The following is an 11,963-nucleotide window of genomic DNA, read 5'->3' on the forward strand; positions in this document are numbered from 1 at the left end:
GTAGAGCAAGAGACTTATTCTCAGGGTCGTGGGTTTGAGCCCCACATTGGGCAAAAGATTCCTGCATTGCAGGGGGTTGGACCAGATGACCCCCGTGGTCCCTTCCAGTTCTACAGATCTATGACTCAGTGCCAGCAAACGGCGGTTTAGTGGCGCATCAGTCTCCAAAGGAAGGTCCCCAAAGGACTGCAGTGTTGAGATGTTTTTGGGGTTCCCTTCCAGTTCCAAGCAGCAACGAGTGTAGAAAGACGGCGTTATCAGGGAAAAACATGTCCAGTCTTCCTAGCATCCTTTCATAGTCTCTGCAGCCGTTAGCAAACCAGAACAAACCATTCTCTAGAGGGGAAAAAAATTAATCTCTCTTTCTCTCTTTCTTCTTTCTCTGAATTGTGAAGTTGAGCTGTAGATTCAGTGAGCTGGTTCAATGATAATAAAATATACAATATATATATTGTAATGGAATCTTCCTGAAGTAGAGCCTCTTTTTGATGGCGGTGCGGGGGGCTAGCTGAGTGGGAGAGCATCTGACTTTGCATGCAAAAGGTCATGGGTTCAATCCCCAATGGCAACTCCAGGGAGGGCAGGCTGGGGATATCCCTTGCCTGAAAACCGGAAGAGTCATTGTCAGTCAGTGCAGCTGGAGGGTGGGCAAGATTTATTTATTTTTGAAGTGCATCAAGGTTATCTGTCAAGGGCCACGTATCAGTGGCAGAGAGGCCAGAGCTGAAAAGACGTGGCTCTGGAGTTGAAGCTGCGTCAATGTGTTTGCAATTGTACATCTTTCCAGATATTGCCCTTTTCTCAGATTTGCCCATCCCTAGAGAGCTGCGTCAGATTAGGATTCGGTTTGGGTTATTATATTCCCATGTTGCGCTACAAAAGCCTCAAAGCAATTTAAAAACCAACATAAGGACATGATAATAAAAATCACAAAAGCATGCTGGAATACAAGATTGGAAAAGGGTTCATCCTCTTACATAGGCGAATCCTGCTTCCCTGGTCTGGGCAGGCAAAGGAGCCCACAAACCTCTACTCTCTTTATCAGTTCTTAAGGGTGACGCAATTCATTTCGGATTATGCAGACACCTATGTGCAAACATATTTGGAGTCTCACTTTGTCGCAGAACAATGAGGTGGAGCTGTTGTCTATGTAACCTCCCTATCACAATGTAAGCTAATATTTGTAATGAATACAAGAAGAGCCTGGATCAGGCCAAAGGCCTACCTAGTCCAGCATCCTGTTCTCACCCAGTTGGCCAACTGGAAACACCCCCCCCCCCCCGCAGGATCTGAATGCAATAGCAACTCTTCTCACCTGTGATTCCCAGCTTCAGGTTTTCAGAGGCTGTCTCCCGACAGTAGAGGGACAACATAGCCATTGTGGCTCACAGCCATTGAGAGCCTTATGCCTCAGGAAATCTGTCCAATCCTCTTTTCTTATCTCTCTCTCAGTGTGTGTGTGTGTGTTTATTGATTGATTGATTGATTGATTGATTGATTGATTGTATTTATATCCCATATTTTTCTCCGAGGAGATCAAGGCGGAGTACATGGGTCTCTCCAGGGCTTTTGTTTTGTTTTGTTTTGTTTTGTTTTCAACTGGAACCCACCAGAACTCAGTTCCAGCACCTCTCAGATGATGGAGAGAGAACAAGGGAGGCATTTGGGGTGAGTTCTGGCACCTCTGTTTCTACAAAAATAGCACTAGGTCTCTCCCTCCTCATGCAATCCCCACAACTCTGCAAGGTAGGTTATGCTGAAAGGCAGCCCAAAGTCGTCCAGGTCTCTCCCATCCCAGGTCGTAGTCTGACACTCTCACCACTTCCTCACACTGGCTCTCGGTTTTTATCCTACGTAGCAGCTAGGCGAGGGGCGTGAGGTGAAAGGCCCATCCATTTGTTCTACAAACCAGAGCAACTTCATTGGATATGTATATTGTGGTACCTAACCAGCCAAAGCCATTCCCTTACCTTAACAAAGGAATGGGTTCCTTACCACAGGATCACAGGCTTGGAACGGGCACAGGGCATCATCAAGACTGCACACAAAAAAACCCCATAACATTGTATTTTTACATTCCTGGGGGGCTCCATTTGCCATTTCCCCTTTCCCCATTGTAGCACAAGCATCTGGCCAGCAGGAGGAGCTGGAGGGTAGCTTTTCCCTGGCCTGTCGGACTGCCGGCCAGGAGGAAGGAGGAATGGGAATCTGGAGGGAGTCTTCTGGATGCTTCGCCCTCCCTCTTCCCCTGCGCAATCAGCCCTTCTCATCATGCTCCATTATCCTTGCAGCTGGGGGATCTGGGCACGCAGCACAGCAGATGGGGCCCGTCAATCTCCAGTAATTGAGACAAGAGAGATATTTATTGCCCGGCTGTCTGCTCAGCCCGGCCTTTGGCTCTGCACCGAGCCTGGGATCCTGCAACCAGCACGGGTGGAAGGAACTCACAGCCATGGCCACTTCATCTTGCTTTTGACCTTGCCGTCCTTTCTGTTGCAGGAGCGCCTATGTCCTCCTCCTCCTCCCCTTAATATTTCACCACTATTGTTATGTATTATACGGTCACAGACCTGCTAAAACAGGGCATGCAGGGAGTAAGATGTGAGCATTAAAACACACACGTAAAATACAGTGTGTTGCAAAGAATCAAACAGGCAAACATTTAAAATGCAATATAATACAAGAGAGAGAGAAATATGCAGAAATATGCCATTTTATCCTCACGACAACCCTGTGAGGTCAGTTGGGCTGAGTGTGAATTAGCAGTGCATAGTCACCGAGCCAGCTTCAAGACAAACTGGGGGTGGCAGAGAGGGGAGGATTTGAATGCTGGTCTCTCCCAGATCCTAGGCCAGCACTCACAACTCTACACCGGCTCTCTCCAAAGCTCTATACCCCAAGGAAATACAAAATGAGAAATACATTGTTAAAAATCTAATGAAACAATACAAGCCTATAGTATTCCCTGCCTCTGTGGTCACTCAAGTGAAGTCACACACTTTGCCTTGCTCTGCCACGGATGTGGCCAAAGTGGACCTCCCTCCGGCCAGCCTGGATGAGAGAGAGGGGGAAATGAGCTCTGCTTAGGAAATGCTTCTCCGCTCTCTCTCCGAGTCTTTTTTTGGGTGTCAGGTGTCAAGGCCAAAAAATGTTCTGGAGACTCTCAGAACCTCCAGGGGTTATTCTGGCCTGCAGCCAAGGATGACTACAACTTCAGGATGGGCAGCGGCGGGGGCTCTTCATAATCTTCAAGCAGTTGCTTTCCCTCACTGACTCATCGTCTCCGAGACAGCGAGAAAGAGAAAGATCTTTCTCTCGGTCACCTTCTCCTCACCAGCCGCCTTGATTCTGCCTCGCAGCCATCCCACGACAGTGGTACCTTGTTTCTTGAACTGCTTAGCTGTCAAACAAAACGGCTGCCGAATGCCGCAAACCCGGAAGTAAGTGTTCTGGTTTGCGAACGTTTTTCAGAAGCCGAATGTCCAACACGACTTCTGCTTCAGTGCAGGAAGTTCCTGCAGCCAATCGGAAGCCGCGCCTTGGTTTTCGAACCAAGGTACCACTGTGCCCAAATGCACTCCCATCTTCCCTTGCCATCCATCAGGCTGGCTGGGAATGATGGGAGTTGGAGTCTGCAATTCCTGGAAGGCGAGTGGAGGGGCCTTGATGGGAAGGTACAAAATGATGGAGAATGTGAGTTGGGTTTTTTTCCTCCCTCTCTCCATTCATTCCAACTGGTAGAGATCTGATGAAGCTGAATGTTGGGAAATTCAGGACAGATAAAAGAAAGGGCTTCTTTAAACTGTGTGAACAAACCTGAGCCAGACGGAGCAATAATCTGACTTCTTCTTAGGCCTCTTCCTATGACATATCTTCTGTTGCCTGCCATCTCCAAGCCATCTCCAAGCGGTGAGAGATTCTAAGGTTTCCAGGCACTTCCCCAGAGTATGTGTTTCCCTTTGGAAATGTGGCACAGTGGAAACTGTGGTGTCTTTAGGATGTATGGTTTAGTGGATACATCTATGCAACCTGAGGTTTGACTAAACTGTGGGAGGCAGTGGAAGACAGAAGTGCCTGGCGTGCTCTGGTCCAGAGCCACTAAGGGGTGTGGCCTGCACAGAGGAGTGTGGCTTGTAGAGAGTTGCAAGAACCAACTTTGGAAGATGAAGGTGAACGTTGGAAGATTTAAGCCAGGTAAAATAAAGCCCTCCTTTCATGCAGTGCAGTTAAACTATGGAACTCCCTCCCATAGGAGGCAGCGATGGCTTCAAAAGAGAATTAGACAAATTCATGGAGGAAAAGGCTATTGCTAGCTCAGTCGGTAAGGGACGTGGGTGGCGCTGTGGGTTAAACCACAGAGCCTAGGAGTTGCCGATCAGAAGGTCGGCGGTTCAAATCCCCACAACGGGGTGAGCTCCCGTTGATCAGTCCCTGCTCCTGCCAACCTAGCAGTTCGAAAGCATGTCAGTGCAAGTAGATAAATAGGTACCGCTCTGGCGGGAAGGTAAACGGCGTTTCCGTGCGCTGCTCTGGTTCGCCAGAAGTGGCTTAGTCATGCTGGCCACATGACCTGGAAGCTGTACACCAGCTCCCTCGGCCAATAAAGCAAGGTGAGCAGCGCAACCCCAGAGTTGGTCATGACTGGACCTAATGGTCAGGGGTCCCTTTACCTTTACCTTTTAGCTCAGTCGGTAGAGCATGAGGCTCTTGATCTCAGGGCTATGGATTCAAGCCTCACATTGGGCAAGGGATTCCTGCAACGCAGGGGGCTAGACTAGATGGCCTTTGGAGTCCCTTCCACCTCTACAATTCTATGGTTATGAGAGGCCTGGCAGGCTGGATTTAGCCCTCAGGTTTTCCTACCTCTTATAAGTAAGGCAGAGGAGGGAAGGCCAGCGACTCGTGAGCCATTTGGGATGTGAATACTCTCCAAACACATTCCCTCCCCAGGCTGGCTTGTGCTTATTCTCAGTTTGCTGAGATCAAACGCAGGCCTGGAAAGCCAGGATCCTGCTCAGCTCCGATGGGAATTGGTCTCCATCCCACCGCTCCCCTCCCTGGAAAAACACACAGGGCCGAAATGACAAATGCTGTCAGGACCTGGGCAACACTCATCACCAGTTCCTCTGGCCAAGAGTAATTTCCATTAATAGACCTCTGGAATTCCTCTCCCAAAATAGGCGTTTGTCTGTTGATAAGGGGCAGCTGGCGGCTCCAGCTCTCCACAGGAGTCAAGAGGCTCCACAAAGCGGTTCGGGACGACTCCGGGACGCCTCGCCATGACAGAACGCCAAGTCCCCTTCACTTTCCTGCGCAGCCCCAGCTGGGATCCCTTCCGGGACTGGTACCGGGGCAGCCGCCTCTTTGACCAGTCCTTTGGGATGCCCCTCATCCCTGAGGACTGGTACAAGTGGCCTGCGGGGACCACCAGCTGGCCGGGCTACATCCGCCCTCTGGCCAGCACTAGCCCAGAGCCAGTGGCCGCCAGCCCAGCCGCCGCTGCCGCCGCTGCCAGCCCAGCTGCCAACCCAGCATACAGCAGGGCGTTGAGCCGCCAGCTCAGCAGCGGCATCTCTGAGATCCGGCAGACTTCCGAGAGCTGGAAAGTGGCCTTGGACGTCAACCATTTTGCGCCCGAGGAGCTGGTGGTGAAAACGAAAGACGGCGTTGTGGAGATCACAGGTAAGTGCCATCCCTTGAGAGGCTGGGAGGGGGACTTCAGGCCTGGAGGCAACCCTCAGTTGGGCTCCAGAGGACTCTCCCCAAGGCACACACCCTCCCGTCCCTCCTGTGGTGTAGTGGTTAGAGTGTTGGACCAGGACCTGGGTTCGAATCCCCACTCAGCCATGAAGCTCACTAGGTGACCTTGGGGGGAAGTCACACAATCTCACCTCGCAGGGGGGTTGTTTGTATTAAATGGGGGGCAGCAGGAACCCTGTACGTCGCCTGGAGCTCCTTGGAGGAAAAGGTGGTCTATTAATGCAATAATTAATCCATCGATTGATGGCTGGCTTGCTCAATGGATGAATAGATTTGCTGCATTTTTCTCCAAAGAGATCAAGGTAGCAAACTTGGTTCTCCCTCGTCTCAGTTAATTCCACAATGACGCTTTGAGGTAGCTTAGGCCAATAAGCTTCTTCAGGGCTGGGGTGGGGTGGGGATTTCAGCCCTGGCCTCTCCCAGGTCCTAGCTAGACTGACACTCTGACCACTAGGCCACACTGGCTCTCTGCACTCTGAAGTATTTTTGCCTGGCTGGATTGTGTCCTTGAGCTCTGATAAGGCCATTAAGCCTTTGCCTCCAGCGACAAAATGTATTGGAGCTGCCCAGGCATCGTGTGTGTGTGTGTGTGTGATGAATGGACCAAAAGAAAGTTGTAGCAGCCTGAAAATAAGATAAGGCACCTTCCCTGCTTTCGGAAATAAGGGCAGGTGATGTGGAACTCAAAAATCTGCTGAGACTCCAATGCTGAAAAATGTGGAATCTTCCCAAGCCTCTAGGAGACTAGATCATGGCACTTGTAGAACCACAGAACTGAAGAGTTGGAAGGGATCCAAAAGGTCATCTAACACCCCCCCCCCCAAAAAGCAGGATTCACAGCTAAAGAATAGTAATCCAGGTGGGGTCTGACCAAGGCAGAATAGAGCGGGACTATGACTTCCCTTGATCTGGACACTACACTTCTGTGGATGCAGCCTGGAATAGCATTAGCTTCTTTTGCTGCTGCATCACACGGTTGGCTCATGATCGGATTGTGGTCCACTAAGACCCCTGGATCCTTTTCGCCTGTACTGTTGCCAAGCCAGGTGTCCCCTATCTTCTGTTTGTGCAGCTGGTTCTTCCTGCCTTTTGTCTCAACTCTACTCAGGTGGCAGGTGGAGGGCTTGAATCTCCAGGTAGGCAAGGGGTTATTTAATAATAAAACGCTTATTAAGGAAGCCATGTACACAGCTGCTGCCAGTCAGTGCAGGTACACTACAGTGATACCTTGGTTCATGAATGGCTTAGTTGTTGAACAAATTGGCTCCCAAACGCCGCAAACCCAGAAATAAGTATTCCAGTTTGCGAATGGTTTTCGGAAGCCGAACATCTGATCTGACGCGGCTTCTGCTCAAGTGCAGGAAGCTCCTGCAAGCAATCAGAACCCACGCCTTGGTTTTCGAGAACCACTGTACTAAGATGAACCAATGGTCTGACTTGGGAGAAGTCAGATCACTATGTTCCTATGGCACTGGAAATTCATGTTTTGCAGGACCCTAACCCTCTTCCTAGGGACGAGGGTGGTGCTGTGGATTAAACCACAGAGACCAGGACTTGCCGATCAGAAGGTCGGCGGTTCGAATCCCCGCGACGGGGTGAGCTCCCGTTGCTCGGTCCCCGCTCCTGCCAACCTAGCAGTTTGAAAACACGTCAAAGTGCAAGTAGATAAATAGGTAGTGCTTCAGCGGGAAGGTAAACGGCGTTTCTGTGCGCTGCTCTGGTTCGCCAGAAGCGGCTTAGTCATGCTGGCCACATGACCCGGAAGCTGTACTCGGTCCCTCGGTCAGTAAAGCGAGATGAGTGCCGCAACCCCAGAGTCGGCCATGACTGGACCTAATGGACAGGGGTCCCTTTACCTTTAACCCTCTTCCTACAAGTGCCATCTGTCCTAACTGTTTGTAATTCTGAATTCTAAATCGTCGTAGTGTGTCCAGAGACCTGCTGGTGAAGGATGGGTGATTAGAATTGTAGAATCATAGAACTTTAGAGTTGGAAGGGACTAGGAGAGTCATCTAGTCCAGCCCCCTGCAATGCAGGAATCTTTTACCCAAGGTGGGACTCGAACCCACAAGCCTGAGATCAAGAGCCTCATGCTCTACCAACTGAGATATTAAGTACTACTACTAATATGCTAGTTTTCTTTTTCTCTCCCTGTTGGGGTGGGGAGATCATTCCCCCCCCCCCCCGCGCCTCTTATTCAGCCCAACGGTGGAGGGGAAAAGCTAATGAGATAAAGCCACATTAGTCAGTTACAGAAAATTGGGAGGGAGGGAAAGAAGGACTGGTCTTGTGACACCTTAAAAGCCATTGGGTTTATTGTGGCAAATGCTTTTGGTTTTTTTGAGGCGCATCAGGGCGATGAGTGCTCTGAGTCGGATCTCCCCACTTTTCCCCTCGGTGAGGCTCCTCCAATCAGAGGAGCCGGAAAGAACAAAGATGGGTGTGGCCCAAGAAGGCAGACAAAGGAGCACAGAGCTTGGGAGGTCCCTCCCCCCTTCTCTCCCCCCCCCAGCCAGCTGGGTTGCAGCTGCCACATTACACCCCTGATTAAAATCAATGAGATTGATCAGGTGCCAAGTTTGCGCCTTAGCGAATCGTGGGCAGAGGAGGAGCGGAGAGGAAGCCTGGAATCACAGCCTCCCCCCCCCACCCCAGAGACACCCTTTCTTTTTCTTTCTTTTTTAATATTCAGAAATATGAACAGTTTATTTTGAGACAACAATAAACCTATTTAGCAAAACATTAATAAATAGGTGGAAATGAGAGAATTATACTATATTGGACATTTTGGCTATATTACTAAAACGATCATTCTCCCCAAATTAACTATTAATTAATTAATTTCCCTTTTTAAAAAGGGAAAAGTTGACAGCTAAGCCCCCACCCCACTTCTCATGCTCTGTTGATACCACAGCCGGCACCCATCCTTGTGGTGTCCCAGCCCCCCACCCAAATCTCAGTTCGTCGCCCTCTGAAATATTAATGGATGTATGCGGTCCATGGCTTAACATGTGGCCATGGCAACCAGCGCAGCAGCAGGCAAGGGTGGGGAGGCAGGAACACAAGGAAGAGCGAACGGTTTGGTGTTGCAGTCAATTCTCAAAAATACGGCAGCAGTGAAGGTTGGCTGGTTAGTTGGTTTCTTTGTAGCTTTATACCAGGCTCAGGGTTCTCAGGGTAGCTTATGAAAATCAGCACTGAAACAGCCCCTGCTAGGCTGACCATTTTAAAAAAGACACAGCACACGAGGAAAAGGGAGGAGGAGGGAGGAGGAGGAGGGAAGCAAGCTCAAAGTTACAGCTGTTCATGCCATCCAGCCTAGAAGGCTCCCTCCCTTCTGGCGCCGACCGAAGGACAAGAGGCATGCTGATGCTCAGGGTGACCAGTGATTTCCCTACAGATATTCATAGAATCATAGAACTGTAAATGATCCCTGAGGATCATCTAGACCAACTCCCCCAGCGATGCAGGAATATGCAGCTGTCCCATCCAGAGATTAAACCTGCAACCTTGGCATTATCAGCACCATGCTCTAACCAATTCATCCATGTTAAGCATTAAATATCTATTCTTTTTAAACATATGTCGTCCGTCCCCCCCATCTTTTTTAAAAAAGGGAAGCTGGCTTATGCCAAGTCTGAAACTTCACCCATTCAGTAGCAGGGATGAGAGGCAGAATTTGGTTCAGGTCATATTTAAAGGCCTACAGAGGTAATACACCCTTTTTGAAGCAATCCACAAACCATATCAGGCCACCTTTGCAAATCTGAACGTCTCCAGATATTTCAGCGCAGTTCTGCAGCCAAGTTATGTTTGCAGAAATGCGTATGATTTTGGAAGAGTGGGTGTTACTAGGGTAAAGAAATGCATATACTGTACTTGGGCTAAACATACCTAAAAATGCATATATTCAGTGGGTGGGTGGGAACCATAGCGAACAGCATTCTGTTAGGGAAGATTACTTTGCAGGAATATGTATATTAGAGAAAGTCTCATCAATAAATCACTTACTATGCTGGAACAAACCCATTAAGATAGAAGAGAGAGTGAAAAATAACAACACTCAATGCAGCATTCATGTATTTTTAATACCATATGATGCACAGAGTAAGACACACACATATTTGAAACAGAATGTGCTACAAGGAGAAAACCTGAGATACAAATAGCAGTTAAAATGAGAGTACCATCTTGCAAGGCCTTTGAGGAAAGAGGAGGAACTTGGTTATTAAATAATTTGTATCAGCCAAGAAATATTCCAAATACCAACTCCAGGGTTCTTCCCTCATAAGGGGCAAAGGAGAGAAAATCCCATAGGTTTATGCATATTAAGAGAAATTCACATTAAAATGCTGATGAATTTCCATGCGGAGGTTTTTAAAATAATAATAATAATTTAAGATTGGAAAAATGAGAACCTGAAACTGGCATAGGCCTTTACAATCTGTGGCCTTTTGGACTGTCTGTGTGTGTTAGTGTTTTTGCTTGTTATTATGGTATGTATTCTTGTGTTTTCACTTTGCAAATTGCGCATTGCAAATCTTTGGATGAAGGGCAGTATAGAATATACCGGTAATAGTAATAATAATAATATATTAATAATAATAACCCATCCTTAAGTAAGCGTGCATGCAGATACCACAGGCTTCCCTTCCCTCTCCGCATGGCATTCTTGCCCAGTGTTTCTGACATGGAGGAAGCCAGGTGGCGGCTGCTGCTGCACCTTGCCGGTGGCTGGGCACTGGCCCTGCTGCTCTCCTCACGCCCTGCCCATCCCTGCCTCTTGGATTCTGCTTTGGCGAGGGTGCATGTGGCTTAAAACCCTGCAGGGGTGAGATAATGGCGGGAATGGGGGGTGGGATGCATTTTCTCATCTGCCTCAGGCGGCAAAATATCTTGGGCCAGACCTGAGAGAGAGACATGATTAGAGTAGGGGTCCCTTCCAACTCTACAATTCCACGATCCTATGCTTCAGAATGCAGGTTGGAGAGACCTGGTTGGGTGCCTGGGGAAGAGTTAAATGAATGTATTGGGGGATTTCCCCATCTCTTAAGGCAGTATCGATGTCCCCATGACAGTGTTGTTTTCTTTTTCAGGCAAGCATGAAGAAAGGCAGGACGATCATGGGTTCATCTCCAGATGTTTCACAAGAAAATACACGTAAGTAGCTGAACCAGTTGGCTGGGGAAGGAAGCGAAGCTTTTCAGGGTCTGAGGACAAGGAAGGCAGATCCGCTGCCCCACCAACCTCAATCTTGATTTTTTCCAAGCCTTTCTGCCATCTGTCTCTCATTGCCTTGCAAAGGAATTTGTCCAAACAGCTCAGCAGCCTCTTCTGCTGGATTCTAATCCTCATTGGGCACAGGACCACAGGCCTGGAAGAGACCCCCTGATATCATCCAGACTGACCCCCTCGAACCCATAACAATGTACTGCTTTGGGCACCTTGCCTCATTCCACTCTCACGCTTCTCTGTTCCCTTCTACAGGCTGCCCCCTGGTATCGACCCTGCTGCAGTCCGCTCCTCCCTTTCCCCCGATGGCATGTTGACGATAGAGGCTCCTTTGCCCAAGCCGGCCATTCAGTCTGCCGAAATCCAGATCCCTGTCACCTTCGAGGCGCATGCCCAAATCACCCCGTCAGGAGCCAAGAAACCGGAAGAGGCTCCCAAGGTGTAAATGCCGGGTGGGAGTTTACCACTCGAGTTTCGAAAACGGGCAAACCCTCCCATATCCCTTTTTTTTTTTTTTTGTAAAGACAGAGACCTCTGCAACAGCGCCACAAATAAAGTTGTGTTTTTTTTAAACCCCATGTATGGTTTTTGATTTATTTATTTTGAATCGTCTTGTTTTTGTGTTTGGGGTCATGTTGGGAGTCGGCCGATTAACGGGCATCCATGTGGACTAAGAATCAAGGCCTTCAAAACAGACAGACAGATGCAATGGACATACAAAAATAAATATCATTAACAAGTACGGTAAATGTTTCAAAGCATGCAAAACCAAGCATACAGATTTGATGCACATCAGCACCCCACAGTTTAGTCCTTTTCAGCAGACATCTGAATGCAACCCTCTATTGGGAATTTTTTAATGTCTAATGCCTTACACTTTTTAATGTGCTGTAACCCACCCAGAGTGGCTGGGGAAAGTAAGCCAGGTGGGTGGGGTATAAATAATAAAATTTGTTGTTGTTGTTGTTGTT

At 48.7% G+C, this 11,963-nt stretch overlaps 1 protein-coding gene across 1 annotated transcript; it reads left to right on the forward strand.

Moving 5' to 3' along the window:
* Positions 1–5,216: 5,216 nt before the first annotated feature.
* HSPB1 (heat shock protein family B (small) member 1) lies at positions 5,217–11,570 on the forward strand. Its single transcript, XM_028708559.2, has 3 exons — positions 5,217–5,682; positions 10,857–10,920; positions 11,248–11,570. The coding sequence occupies exons 1-3, from the start codon at positions 5,280–5,282 to the stop codon at positions 11,435–11,437; spliced, it is 657 nt and encodes a 218-aa protein (XP_028564392.1). The 5' UTR covers positions 5,217–5,279; the 3' UTR covers positions 11,438–11,570.
* The last annotated feature ends 393 nt before the right edge of the window (positions 11,571–11,963 follow it).

The sequence above is a fragment of the Podarcis muralis genome, chromosome 15 (assembly GCF_964188315.1).
Source record: "Podarcis muralis chromosome 15, rPodMur119.hap1.1, whole genome shotgun sequence".
NCBI lineage: Eukaryota > Metazoa > Chordata > Lepidosauria > Squamata > Lacertidae > Podarcis > Podarcis muralis.

Excerpts from the sequence above, each read along its gene's own strand:
- HSPB1 (XM_028708559.2), top strand. The coding sequence starts at position 5,280 with ATGACAGAACGCCAAGTCCCCTTCACTTTCCTGCGCAGCCCCAGCTGG. Across the intron at positions 5,683-10,856 it reads CGGCGTTGTGGAGATCACAG|GCAAGCATGAAGAAAGGCAG; the intron begins GTAAGTGCCATC and ends TTTCTTTTTCAG. Across the intron at positions 10,921-11,247 it reads TGTTTCACAAGAAAATACAC|GCTGCCCCCTGGTATCGACC; the intron begins GTAAGTAGCTGA and ends TCCCTTCTACAG.